Source organism: Dermochelys coriacea, chromosome 1, assembly GCF_009764565.3.
Source record: "Dermochelys coriacea isolate rDerCor1 chromosome 1, rDerCor1.pri.v4, whole genome shotgun sequence".
Taxonomy (NCBI): Eukaryota; Metazoa; Chordata; order Testudines; family Dermochelyidae; genus Dermochelys; species Dermochelys coriacea.
In genome coordinates this window covers 100,924,936-100,939,449 of record NC_050068.2, presented here as the reverse complement: position 1 = coordinate 100,939,449, position 14,514 = coordinate 100,924,936, and the positions used below count along the sequence as shown (strand labels likewise).

The window sequence follows — 14,514 nt, the reverse complement described above, 5'->3', positions numbered from 1 at the left end:
TTTAATCCTCAATTCGTTTATCTACACTATGCTCTATCTGAATATCCCAAAGCTGTCAACATGCACAAAAAGCTGAGTCACATAAGACAAAACATGAATATTTATTTTCTTTTTAAAAGTGTTAGGGAACTGTGAAGAAAATATAGAAGTAAACATACATAATAGAAAGCTAATATGCCTCGTGATTTAAAACTGAAATGATTAGAAATGCCTCTCATCTTACGGCTTTTAGATAATGGACTGGTATGGTTTGATATCTGTCAGTGCCTCTAACACAAGTAAATTAATGAACTCTGAGCAACAAAACTACCCTCTGTAGTTCTTTGCTGCCATCTTCTGTCTCTTCAACTGATTGCTGTTATTATTCTTTGAATTCTGAAAAATAAAAGTTTTACATTTAGAGTAAAATTTCCTTTCTTTTTCTTTTCTTTTCTTTTCTTTCTTTTTTAAGCTAAAGCAAAGTGAAGCCAATGCTGATACTAAGGAAAAGCTTCCACTGCGTCTACGTATATTTGAAAAATTTCCTAACAGGCCACAAATGGTGAAAATCTCCAAGCTTCCTTCAGATTTTACAGTTCCAAAAATAAGGTATAAAATACATCCTTTCTTTATGTGCTGGAGACTTGTTAGTTACCAGCACACACAGTAGTGCCAGGGACATATAACAGTTTCTCTCCCAAAAATTAAGCAGATAATTTTAGAAATCAGAATCAAAACATTGTATTTAGAGGTGAAAGTGGGTGACTTTTCATTTGTCTCTCATTTTTACTTCCCAAAAAATATCACCACCTCTCTTTTTTACCTGGCTTTAGTGCTCATGAAAGGACTGAATAATAGTCCTGGAAGTCATTTATCTGCACGCAGGTAGAGTATATTGGAAAGAGCATTTCTGCAGATGAGAAAGTAGTTTCTCTTCAGCCTCATTTGTTTTTTTAGTTTCTTTTCTAAGACCCCAGCAAAAGTTCTAAAAATCAATTCCAGTGTGGGTTTTTTAATTACCTGGTCATCTGAGTCCACCAAATCACCTTGCATAGAACACTGAACAGCTGTCAGAGGGTAACAACTTTTGACCATTACCTGACTGAACTGGATTTGCACTGGGGATAACTTTCCTTCAAAAAATGACCCAAAAAACTCAGAGGTCAGAGTTTCTGTTGTACCCAGCTTATGAACGGGGACAGGTAGGCATTGGGGAGCCAGTTGTAGTTCACTGAATCTTTGAAAGCAGCCTGGGGACTTCTGTAACTATGCACCATCTGCAACTGTTCCCAAGGGACCTTTTGCCAGATAAGGATAGCTGGAGCATAGCATACTCCATTCCCAGCCCCCTCTACACCCTTCCCCACCCAAGTTCCCCCTACTCCAATAGCTGTAGGGAGCATGGTGTAGGAGATGGCTGTGCCAGCTCTATTATCACTGGGGATTCTCCTGTGCTGGGGAGACCACAGGTAGGCCAGTTGGGGCTGTCTTCAAATCTTTTGTGTCATCTGAACTGTGCAAAAGGTGTGGTACAGGCCAAAATATCTGCCTCTGAGGGATTAAAATAAAGCACTGTTAAATTTTAAGATTTAAAGATCAGACATATTTTATTGTATTTCCAAAACCCCGATTACATACATATTGAGTTTTTGCTGCTTTTTTAAATAGTGTATCCGTGATCTTTGTTGGCTTTGTATGATTGTTTTTCCCCTGTGTTTTTCCAAATGTATATATGGGTAAGTAATTGAGACCTAGTGTTGCTGCTAGCCATCGGAAAAAAAAAATCAAGCTATGGACAGAAGAATAAAATCTTAAAAATGAATTCGTTGTACTGTGTAGAACTATCACTCCAGAGAAGAGTTGGTTACACTCAGTATATAACTATAGAACTTAGAATGTGGAAAAATAAATGTGTATATCATGTAAACAAAAATAATTTAAAAATCAAAACATGGCATATGTGAAGTATAAAATTGTCAAAGTACCTTAAAATTGGCATTCAAGGCTGTAATATGAACAGATGCTGTTTGAACTCTTGAAAAATTGATTTTCTTGCTGAAAGTATGCATCCTTTGGATTATATGAGTCTTTGGTTTGCTTTTAATGAGCAATTTGTATTATAAACTCAGAAAAAGCTTTAAACTGCTTTATTTGATGTCAATAACTAAAATTAAAATTAATTGTTACATTTTAAAAATCAAATAAAAGACTGAGTTATTAAAGAGAGCAAACACTTTTGTTTGAAACTGAATGAAAGCACCAAATTCAATTGTTGTTTTTAATAATTACATCTAAATCTAGTCATCTTTGTTATTTAAACGTACTATCCAGTAGCCCATCAATTTCCATCTTGCTGCTGTTCTATCTTAACAGTAACCAATTGTGACATATTACAGAAAACATGGATTAATTCTTTCTGGATTTTTAGCAACAAAATGTGATATCTTTTTCTTATTTGCAAGGGAAAGTTTTATGAAGCAGTTTATTGATCGTCAGCAGCAGGATACAAGCTGCTTATTGCGAAGACTCCCTTCGGCATCTTCTTCCTCGTGTGACCACTCCAAAAGATCTGCAATTGAAGAAAACAAATATATTGACCAAAAGGTAAATACCAGAGTGTAAGACAATATATGTTCTTTATTGTTTTAAACATATAGTGTGAGGAAATGCTGCAAATTGTACAATTTGTCAAAATTTCAGAAATATCAGGAAACAGTCTAAAGTATTTAAGAGCTTTGTAAAAGGTTACATTTAACTTAAGTTGTCTAACATAGGGCCAGATCCCCAACTAATCTAAATTGTCATTGCTCCCTTGACTTTGGTTAAGCTATGCCATTTTACAGAAGTTGAGGATCTGCTGTGTAATTTTTTTAAAATGCATCTATTTTTCTGAGCATAATATTTTTAAAATCTATTTGGTGCAAGTCACTTTTTATGTCTGTGAATCATTAGCAAACAGTTCCTGATGTTTACAAATTTGGTCCCTTGTTGTTTTGAACGCAGAAAGGCTCCCCGCCAAACTAGTACAATATACCTGTATATGAGTTGGTATATGTTTGCCTAAATTTGGTGCATGCATTACAACAATAAGGGAAAACAGAATAAGCTTCAAATAACATAGTGGGTTGGCAGGGTACAAAGAATGAGAAGCTAGAGTGCCTGGGTATCCACGTGAGCATGGTGAAGAAAAAGGTAACCAAGGTGCAAAATACTGGTCGTTTTTATCCTGTTTCCTGCAAATACCTTTTCCCATAGCCAACAGATCCTATATTTACAGTACCAATTGATCCAAACGGGAGTGCAATAAAGCATATGGCACCAATCAGGAGAAAGTGCAGACAAGTATCAGCTCTTCTGTTGGGTGAAAATTATCCGCACCAAGTAGAGGAGTAGAAATATTGGACTAGATCATAAGCTGGTGTTAATGAGCCCAAGTCCATTGAGGTCAATGGAGCTACACCATCTTACACTAAGTGAGGATCTGCCCATTAACTTTTAGTAGGAAACTTAGGCTCAAGCTCTTTTGGCTGAAAACTTGAATAACCTAGTGTTATAGGTGAATTGTACTGTGAAGGTTAATATACAAGGTGAAAATCAATGCAAATCTAAATAATTCAAGGCGAAGGTAAATATTAAAGATGAACTGTAGTGTTTTCAAACAGTAACCACCTGACCTGTTTTCAAACAAAAAGAAAAGGAGTACTTGTGGCACCTTAGAGACTAACAAATTTATTAGAGCATAAGCTTTCGTGAGCTACAGCTCACTTCATCGGATGCTGTAGCTCACGAAAGCTTATGCTCTAATAAATTTGTTAGTCTCTAAGGTGCCACAAGTACTCCTTTTCTTTTTGCGAATACAGACTAACACGGCTGCTACTATGAAACCTGTTTTCAAACAGTAACCACCTGACCTTACAAAGGGCAGCTGAATGTGCAAATAAATATCACTATTATTTCACCTCAGTTTTAATATTCTCACTTCTTTCTCTGTCTTCGTAAGTAGTTAATGTCCTTTAATTGTTAATTTGTTTTTACATTCTAACCTGGGCTGGGCTGGTGATATCAGAAACAGGCAAGAGTGTAAGCATACGTGAAAAGTAATAGTGAACCACTTAGTACTGAAAAATATAGCTTTATATTATTCTCCATTGACAGGTCTCCACTATTGTCCCCAATAACAAAATTAGGTGTTAAAGATATCACATGGCCTGAGCATGCTGAGATTGTGAGCAAGAGATTGGTGATCACATGGCAGTAACCTGGTACCTATTAAACAAAGTAAAAATAAAGATCTCCTTTAACACAGAATAGAAACTGATTTACAGCCCCTGACAATGATCTGCATGCTACTGATATCATAATGATATTTTACAGCAACGCAATCTATATAACAGGGGTCGGCAACCTTTAGCACGCGGCCCATAGGGTAATCTGCTGGCAGGCTGCGAGACATTTTGTTTACATTGACCGTCCACAAGCACAGCCCCTTTCAGCTCCCAGTGGCCGCAGTTCACCATTCCCGGCCAGTGGGAGCTACAGGGGGCCGTGCCTGCGGATGGTCAACGTAAACAAAATGCCTCACAGCCTGCCAGCAGATTACCCTGATGGGCCGCATGCTAAAGGTTACTGACTCCTATATAAAAAAAACTTAAAACACAAAAACTATCATTTTCTTTATAATGGACCATTTGTATATAGTGAGAAGTGCATTCACCATGTGAACTTTCAGTACTCTGGGCAGAGCAAAGTGTGTTCACATTTCTTATGAAAGTCCTTTAAGAAAAAGTTATTTGGTTAGTATAAGCACAGCGCTTTCATGCTATCCTTTGAAATAGTAATGAAACAAAGATTTTCCTACAGAATACTCTTGTGTAACAAATCATATAGGCCTCAGTTCCAAAAGGTACTTCAGCAGTACTACTGGTACCACTACATGTGATTGGTCTTATTGACCTGAGAGGACTACTCACATGTTTACAGAAATGCACATGCTCAAATACCATGCTAAATGTGAGCATTATTTCCTGTTTCTCCCAGTATGCAAAATTAACCCGTCTTGATTACACATGGAGATGGGCACATAAATTGTGAACATATTAATTGAATAGTTTGTTCAATAAGATTTTGCATTTTTAAAAAAATAAAGTATTTGTTTTTTCCCATTATTCAGTCAGCTATAATAGCAAATATGGTATGTTGAATTTCAGCTTTGAATTGAAACAAATATTCACATATTATTTTTGCACTATTCACCCAACTCTAGTTATGAAATCATGAAATTCTTCTTTGAGTACTTGTTCATGCCCATTCCATTTTAGGTGAGCGCGCGCCACGTGCACGAGTGTCGGAAACTTTTTCCCTTAGTGGCTCCCGTCGGGGCCCCCCGAGTGGTGCCACTGTGCCGTGCATATATACCCCTGCCAGCCCCACCCCCTTCAGTTCCTTCTTACTGTCCGTGGCGGCGTTGGAACAAACTCTCTCTCTCTCTGTCTCTCGTAGAAGAGCAGTCCCTTAGCCTTTTCAGAGTAGCTGTTATCAGTTAGTTAACATACTTTTATTGTGGACACTTGAGTGATAAGGTGCTTGCAGGCTTCCAGCACCCGCCCCGGGCCACAGGGCATGCCACAGGCCCACAACTTCAAGGCTTGCGCCACATGCCGCAAACCTATGCCAGTTAGTGACCCCCCACAACTCATGTCTGTGTTGTTTGGGGGACAAACATCAAACTGAGCGGTGTAGGATTTGCAAGGCGTTTAAGCCAAGAACAAGGAAAGAAAGAGACTTTTGTTTAAAGCAGCTGTTAATGGAGGCCGCATTGCAGCCACCAGGCCCGGAGCGCCCAACGCCGGCTCAGGCTTCCTCGGTGCATAGTGCCCTGGAGCCATTGAGAGACCTTATACTGGCTAAGCACTGTTAACTGTCAGCCCCAGAGCACCAGGCTAGGCCCCAGCACCGCTCGTCCTCCCTGGTGCAGCCCCCGGCGCAGCCAAAAGGAAGGCGTAGTCGTTCCCCGCACAGGAGGCCAGTGCCTCCCAAGGCCCCAAGCACCGATGAGAGAGGGAGGGTCACGGTAACGGCGCCAAAACCAGAGGTCCTGGCAGCACAAGCCCCACCAAGCCCAGACCTAAGTGAGCTCAGTGCGGACGATGGGCTCGAGGGCATAACGAATCAGCCCTCCACGCCTGACACCTTTGAGGCTGCAAAGGACCTCATCAAGCTGTCAGCAGCGAGCCCCCTCCCGCATAGGGAAAACCCTTCAGCACCCATGCCTCGGGTGCCATCGAGGGGTAAGCCGGCAATGGTGTGCCGCTCAAGGACACCGTCCCGGCACCACTCCTGGAGTTGGTCCCGGTTGAGCTCCAACTCCGCGGCCTCACAGTTACCAGCTTCCCAGAAGGAGGTCGTGTCACTGGGAGTGGGTCGGCGTGAGGAAGCACCAGAAAGGGCACACCACTCTCTGGCACCACCTGGAGACCGGCACCGGGAGGAGTTGAGACGGGCCTCGCCAGAGGACTCCCGCATATGGTCCCAGTCCAGGGAACGCCAGCACCGGTCCCAGTCCCGGTCCAGATCCCAGTCCCGGGGATACCGGTACCGCTCCCGCTCAGCCAGGAGCCGCTCGTTCTCCCACCGGCGCAGATCGTTGGCACCGCCGTGGCCTTCGCGATCAGCATCGCCGCAGTCCAGTGCCGACTCCGGCCGCTATAGCTTCGCACACCAGGCCCCGGACAGCAGGGACCCTCAGGTGGGCTGGCAACTCCAATGGGGGCCACCAGGCCGTTGGCCCTTCTGGACCCCCTGGGCCTATCAGGAGTGCCAAGGGGCCCCGTCCAGGGCAAGTTACTCAGTACAGCGGTCCCGGTCCCCGCACCACCAGACGGTGCCGGAGGCTACAGAATCCAGGCCTTTAGCATCCCCCCAGGATAAAACGGAGAGACCGGCACCGAGTCCGGTACCGTCCCATGGACTCCTGCCCCAGCCCGAGCCAGAGGCCCCTCCTATGGGAGAAGGGGAACAGGAGGATCAGCCAGAGGGGGTTGAGCAGCAGCTAACCTCCTCGTCATCCCCGGATGAGGCGGTGATGGGTACAACTGTGTCCGGCCCTCCACCAATAGACCATAGAGCCCGCCAGGAGTTGCTGCACAGAGTCGCCCAGAACTTGGGATTGCAGGCCAAGGAGATAGTTGAGCAGGAGGACCCCATGGTGGACATTTTGAGCCCCGAAGATCCATCTAGAATAGCACTCCCACTCATTAAGACCATTCAGTCTAACTATAAGACCATATGGCAGACTCCAGCCTCCAGTGCTCCAACGGCTAAAGGAGTGGAGCGTAAATATTTTGCCCCATCTAAGGGTTATGAGTTCCTGTTCTGCCACCCGAGTCCATGCTCCCTAGTGGTCTCAGCAGTAAATGAAAGGGAGCGCCATGGACAGCAGGCCCCAGCCCCTAAGGCCAAGGAGGCAAAATGCCTGGACCTTTTTGGTAGAAAGGTGTACTCATCTGGGGGCCTTCAGTTGAGGATTGCGAACCAGCAGGCCATCCTCAACAGGCATAATTTCAACTCCTGGGCAGCGGTGGAGAAGTTTAAGGACAACCTCCCGCAAGGTTCCCAACAGGAGTTCACGGCCCTGGTGAACAAGGGCAAGGCAGTAGCTAAGACCTCTCTCCAGGACTCCCTGGATTCGGCAGATGCGGCGGCTAGAACAATTGTGTCAGGGGGGTCATGAGGCTCTCGGTGTGGCTCCAGGAGTCAGGCCTGCCACCTGAGGTCCAGAATACATTCCAGGACCTCCCCTTCAAAGCGTCTGGGCTTTTCTCAGACCAGGCAGACACGAGGCTGCACAGCCTTAAGGATTCACGGGCTACACTTAAGTCATTGGGTATGAACACCTCGGCGACCCAGAGGAGCCCTTTACACCGCAGCTTCTCCCTCAATGCCAGTACCAGCCTCGCCATAGGCATGAGCCTTACCATAGGCAAGGCAGGGATAACAGGTGACGGCGCAACAACAACAGTAACAATAATGCGCCGGGCCAGAACCAAGGCCAACACAAACCCCAGCCAGGCACTAAGCCAGGCTTTTGAAGGTGCGCTGGAGGACAGCATACCAGACCAATCACCAGATCCATCCCTTTGTTTCCTGAACCGCCTGTCCCGTTTCTCCCGTGTGTGGTCCAACATTACGTCAGACCGTTGGGTCTTACGCACAGTGAAGAATGGGTACTCGCTGCAGTTTACCTCCCTCCCCCCCCTTCCCCGTCTCTCTGCAGGCACCCCTCTCACGAGCATCTCCTAGAGAAGAAAGTCCGCTCGCTGCTAGAGGCGGAGGTGGTAGAGGCAGTGCCGCACACCCTAAGGGGGAAGGGGTTCTACTCCCAGTACTTCCTCATCCCCAAGGCCAAAGGGAGCCTTCGCCCCATCCTAGACCTGTGCGGGCCCAACAAGTTCCTGGTCAAGGCCCGGTTCCGCATGGTCTCTCTGGGCACCATCATCCCTTCCCTGGACGACTGGTATGCTGCCCTCATACTTTCATATCACCATTCACCCAGCACATCAGTAGTTCCTACGCTTCACCATGGGCCAAGAACATTACCAGTTTGCGGTTCTCCCGTTGGGTCTAGCTGTGGCCCCATGGGTGTTCACGAAGTGCGTGGTGGTGGTGGCCTTCTTACAGAGACAGAGAATCTGGGTGTACCCGTACCTTGACGACTGGCTCCTGGCGGGTCGATCCGAGGCAGAAGTGCGGGGCCATGTGAAGGTGGCCCTGAGATTGTTCCACGAGCTGGGGCTCCTGGTCAACGTCCCCAAGTCCACACTCATACCACACAGAGAGTGGAATTCATAAGGGAGGTGCAGGATGCAGTGCAGGCCAGAGGAAGCCTTCCATTATCCCGATTCCAGGCTATCCAGCAAGCAGTCTCCTCCCTGCAGCAGTCTCCAACGACAATGGCCAGGTGCTGCCTGCCGCTGCTGGGTCACATGGCAGCATGCACACACATGGTCAGGCATGCCAGACTGAGACTCAGGACTCTGTAGGCGTGACTTGCTCAGGTGTACTGCCCAGGCAGGGACCCCCTGGACTTGGTAGTGACAGCCCCAAGGGACATGATGGACTCCCTGTGGTGGTGGCAGTCCCAGCCCGTGGTTTGCAAAGGCATCTCCTTCACTGCCCCACAGCTGGACCTGACGCTGATGACAGACTCATCAGACCATGGATGCGGGGCTTACCTGGGGGACCTCATGACGCAGGGGTTGTGGTCTGGAGCAGAGCGGTCACTCCATATCAATGTGAAGGAGCTCAGGGCAGTTCGTCTCGCCTGCCAGACCTTTCATGCCACTCTGAGTGGTCATAGCATGACAGTTCTGACAGACAACACTACTGCCATGTTTTATATAAACAAACAGGGCAGGTCCCATTCCTCACCACTCTGTCGCGAGGCTCTCCTCTGGGACCTCATAGCCCATGCAATTCACCTCGAGGCGTCCCATCTCCCAGGGGTATGAAACGAGCTGGTGGACTACCTCAGCAGGTCGTACCACATGCACGAGTGGACGCTCGGGGCGGACGTCGTGCTTTTGCTCTTCCGCAGGTGGGGGTTTCCCCGGGTAGACCTGTTTGCCACGAGGGCCAACGCCCAGTGCCCACGGTTCTGCTTGTTCCAGGGACGCAGCCTGGGCTCGCTCGCGGACACGTTTGCAATCCCGTGGAGAGGGGGCTTGATGTATGCCTTTCTCCGCTCCCCTTGGTACACAACGTCCTACTCAAGGTGCACAGGGACAGGGCAGCAGTGATCCTCATCGCCCTAGTCTGGGCCCTCCAGCACTGGGACACATTGCTCACTCAGAGTACACCTGGCGGCCACATCTGCCTTCAATCCGGAGTTCTTTGGGGGGTTGGTGTTTTCCTACCCAATGGTGGGACAGTTCCTTAAAGGATTGGAGAGGGTGTTTCGTACTCACACCCCCCAGTCCCTCCATGGAACCTTAACCTGGTCATCTTTAAACTCATGGGACCCTCTTTCGAGCCCCTTGCTTCCTGTTGTCTCCTCCACCTTTCCTAGAAGGTGGCATTTCTGGTTGCCATTACCTTGGTCAGAAGGGTGTCCGAACTGAGGGCCCTCACCTCTGAGCCACCATATACAGTATTTCACAAGGATAAGATGCAGCTCTGACCGCACCCCAAGTTCCTCCCAGTTCCATTTGGGCCAGGACATTTGTCTGCCGGTGTTCTTCCCGAAACCCCATACAGACCCAAGTCGTCGCAGCTTGCACATCCTGGATGTGCGTCAAGCACTGACGTTCTATTAGGAGTGCACCAAGCCCTTTCGCGAATCCGTGCAGCTGTTTGTGGCTGTAGCCGAGAGAATGAAAGGCCTCCCAGTGTCAACGCAGCGGATTTAGTCTTGGATTACAAGCTGCATCCGGGTGTGCTATGAGCCCGCAGGTGTTCCGGCCCCGGCAGTCACGGCCCACTTGACCAGGGTGCAAGTGACTTCCACAACTTTCCTGGCACAGGTCCCGATCCAGGAGATCTGCAGAACAGCTGCCTGGTCCTCGGTGCACACCTTCACGACTCACTATGCAGTCAACCAGCAGGCCAGAGAGGACACGATAGTTGGCAGATTGTTCCGTGACTTCTACCCTCCTCCAGAGGTAAGCTTGTGATGCACCTAATGTGGAATGGAAGTGAACAAGCACTCGAAGAAGAAAAAATGGTTACTTAACTTCTCGTAACTGTTGTTCTTCAAGATGTGTTGTTCACGTCCATTCCACCACCCACCCTCCCACCCCTCTGTCGGAGTCGCCGGCAAGAAGGAACTGGAAGGGGTCGGGCTGGCAGGGGTATATGTGCACGGCGCAGTGGCACCATTCGGGGGGCCCTGCCGGCCCAACGGGAGCCGCTATGGGAATAAATTTCCAACGCTCGTGCACGCGGCATGCGCACACCTAATGTGGAATGGACGTGAACAATACATCTCGAAGAACAACAGTTACGAGAAGGTAAGTAAGCATTTTTTCTGATGACTTAAAGGGTAGAATTAAATATAAATAACATGTCTGGTCAGATGTTGCATGAAACTGAGTGTTTACACATTCATGCAGGAAGCAAGAGAGCACTAGGGAGGATTTAGTCAGAGTGATTACTATAGCTTTCTATAGTTAGTTTCCATGGCAACCTCTCATCTGTATGAAGCAATTTTCTTAAAAATATCTTTTCCTTTAAGCAAGCATGGAATGATATTGTATGTATACTTTACATTCCTGTGTCAAAAAGAAACATAACTATTTAACTGATACCAGTGCCTCATAGAATGTACCCTACTACTACTGATGAGACCGTGATGGCTTTAGAAGTTCTTCACCTCTTCTTTGCACTGACAGTGCAAAAGTCAGGTTTGGAACCAAAAGTCAAGATTCTGCTAAATGTTGTTGCTCTTCCCCATACCTCCTCTTTGTAGTGTCTGTAATGTGTCTAGCCATTCCATTTTCTCTTTGAATTATGTCAGCATTTCTGTGTTCCACCCCTACTGACTTGATAGGCAGCACTTAATTTATATTACATATTTGCTTACTTCCACCTGAGAAATTTTCTTTTGTTTTATCTCTATAGTGTAGTGACGTGCTTACTGACATTTATATTCAATACCAAAGTGGCATGCAATTCACGACAATGTGAATCACAATTTATCTCCTTTGGTCTCCTGTAAAGTTGAGACTGCAAATAACAAATCTTCCCAGTATCAGAGTTATTTATTTCCCTTCAAGGATTTTCTCCAGTTTTAAAGGGAAAATGAGCTTGCATTGCACTCCTTATTCTTTTATGACCCTTACCTTTCTGACCCAAATACCTAATCTAATACTTTGGCTATATGTGGGCATTTGTGTTTAGGAAATATTTTTCTTGTCCCAAAATGGCAGAAACATTGAATATTCTTATGAGAGTAATTTATTTGTGACAAGCATTATTGTGTGTAAGGTAACCTAATAATCTGACCATGACTTCTGACAAAATTTCTTTACTTGTACACATTATCATTACCTGGTAACAACAGTTGACTTGTGTCATGAATAGGGGGAAGGGTAGCAACCTTTATGTATCTTTGGCAGCTGTACTGGGTTGCCTTACATGTAAAGGGTTAAGCAATTCAAATGACGTAGTTGGCACCTGACCAGAAGGACCAATAAGAAAAGAAGATACTTTCAAATCTGGGGGGGAAGGATTTTTTTTTTTTTGCTATGTTTGTTGTTCCCTCTCCAGATGGAGAGAGAAGCCAAGCAGGTACAATATTTCCTGTGATAGACCCAGTCCAGTTGGGTACAGCAAGCTAATAGAAAGCAGAGGCCATTGGATGAGCAGTTTTCTGTTCCCTGAGTGACCAGAGCAGGGGCTGCGCTAGAGCAATCGGGAACCTGCTAGAACCAATTAAGACAGGCAAGCTAATTAAGACACCTGGAGCCAATTAAGAACATACAAGAATCAATTATGGCAGGCAGACTAATCAGGACACCTGGTTTAAAAAGGATCTCCCATCAGTTAGTGGAGGGCATGCAAGGAGCAGGGAGTGAGACGGCGTGGTTTCTGGAGGACTGAGGAGTACAAGCGTGATCAGGCTTCAGGAGGAAGATCCTGCTGTGAGGATAAAGAAGGTGCTGGGGGGAGGCCATGGGGAAATAGACCAGGGAGTTGTAGCTGTCACACAACTGATACAGGAGACATTGTAGACAGCTGCTATCCACAGGGCCCTGGGCTGGAACCCAGTGTAAAGGGTGGGCCTGAGTTCCCCCCCCCCATACCCCTAACTCCTGACTGGACACAGGAGGAGTTGACCTGGTCTGTGAGCAACACCAGAAGGGAAGGTCTAATTTGGAAAGGGATCTGACTTGTCCCCGACCCACTAGGTGGGACACAGAGACTGCGGGGATTGTTCTCCACTTCCCCATGCTGACCAGTGATGAGGTTAGCTGAGTGAACGGCAGGTTTGAGCCTCTAGCAGAAGCGGCCAAACTGAGGACTGCCATGAACCTCTGAGGTGAGCAAATCTGCCAAAAAACGCAGGACCCACCAAGGCAGAGGAGGAACTTTGTCACGCTCCTGAAAATATACCTGGAATAATCCATCTAAAACAACAGAAACTGTGAATAGGGCATTAGGTTATCTTTTGTTTTGGCTTCTGAATTTTCCTGTGCTACAGAGGTAGTTTCATTCCTGTTTTTGTAACTGTGAAGCTGAACCCAGAGGGAATCCTCTGTGTTTTTAAATCTTTTTATTACCCTGTAAAGTTACTTTCCATTCTGATTTTGCAGGTGTGATTCTTTTACTTTTTTCTTTATAAATAAAGTTCTTCTTTTAAGAACCTGATTGATTTCACTGTCCTGAAGACAAAGGGTCTGGTCTGTGCTCACATTGCTAAGGCAACTGATTGGTAGTTTATTCTCAAGCCTTCCCAGGAAAGGGGGTGAAGGGGCTTGGGGGGATATTGTGGGGGGATAGGGATTCCAAGTGACCCTTCCCTGAATATTTTGTGTAAATCACTTGGTGCTGGCAGCAATATCAGTCTAAGGAATTAGTGCCTTAGAGAAGTTTTAACCTAAGCTGGTAAAATATAAGCTTAGGGGGTCTTTCATGCAGGTCCCCACATCTGTACCCCAGAGTTCAAAGGGGGGGAGGAACCCTGACAACCTTGAAGTTGTATCATCTCATCAATCTCTAAAAAACCATAATAATGTTCCCTAAAATAGTTATCTCAACCCTACACCTCACTTCTCAGTAATGACTACTTTTCTATGTAGACATTGTTTTCAGTTCCTTCAGCTGAAATATCTAAACCACTGGTATTGCAGAACATCTGCTGTAGATGTGATAGGAGAAAGAGGAGTATGAGAAGAAAAGGGAAAGGGGCAGACAGACAGGTACATCTTTGATTTAGCTACAAGACAGTTGGTCATGAAGTTATTCATCTGTAGCTTTGGTTGGTGAGAAGAGGATGGCAGTTGGATGAGAGGGGATCAAAGTAAAATTTGGAGGAAAGGAAATCCAGGTAGCAAGTATTAGGACTTTGCAGTTAAAGGGGAGGAGAGAGAGAGGATGAAAGATAGAGAGGAACAGTAGGTGTAATTGAAGGAAGTTTATTACAAGCTAGGCCTGGAATTATAGTCAGTAGGACCAGCATTTTGCATTTCATAACACACTGTAAATGTGATCAGCTGCCTCACTTTACACCTTTCAAGCGTTTTCTTTTGTCACCTACAATGACACTAGCCATGCCTGTTCAATGCCCTTAGAACCAGATTCTCATTTACATTAAAGCACCTTTGCCCTGCCAGTGCACAGGGAAATAACATTGAGTTATTAGCTAGTTTTTGTCCAAACTGACAAAAGATTTTTCTCATTATTTGTTGAAAATTATGCTGATATATTACATGAACTCATACATGTTTTCACCCGAAATACAGATATTTTTAATTAACAGATATAATATACAGTAGGCTCTTCATTCAGTTATGCTATATAAATTAAACCACCGCTTGTCAT

At 46.0% G+C, this 14,514-nt stretch overlaps 1 protein-coding gene across 2 annotated transcripts in view; it reads left to right on the top strand.

Moving 5' to 3' along the window:
* NALCN (sodium leak channel, non-selective) overlaps positions 1–14,514 on the top strand; it is a 389,689-nt gene that overhangs the window by 303,541 nt on the left and 71,634 nt on the right. For both annotated transcript variants that reach the window (XM_038386658.2, XM_038386660.2), the window contains exons 16-17: positions 452–588; positions 2,442–2,583. In XM_038386658.2, coding sequence (XP_038242586.1) covers positions 452–588; positions 2,442–2,583 — 279 coding nt within the window. The remainder of the gene's footprint in view (positions 1–451; positions 589–2,441; positions 2,584–14,514) is intronic.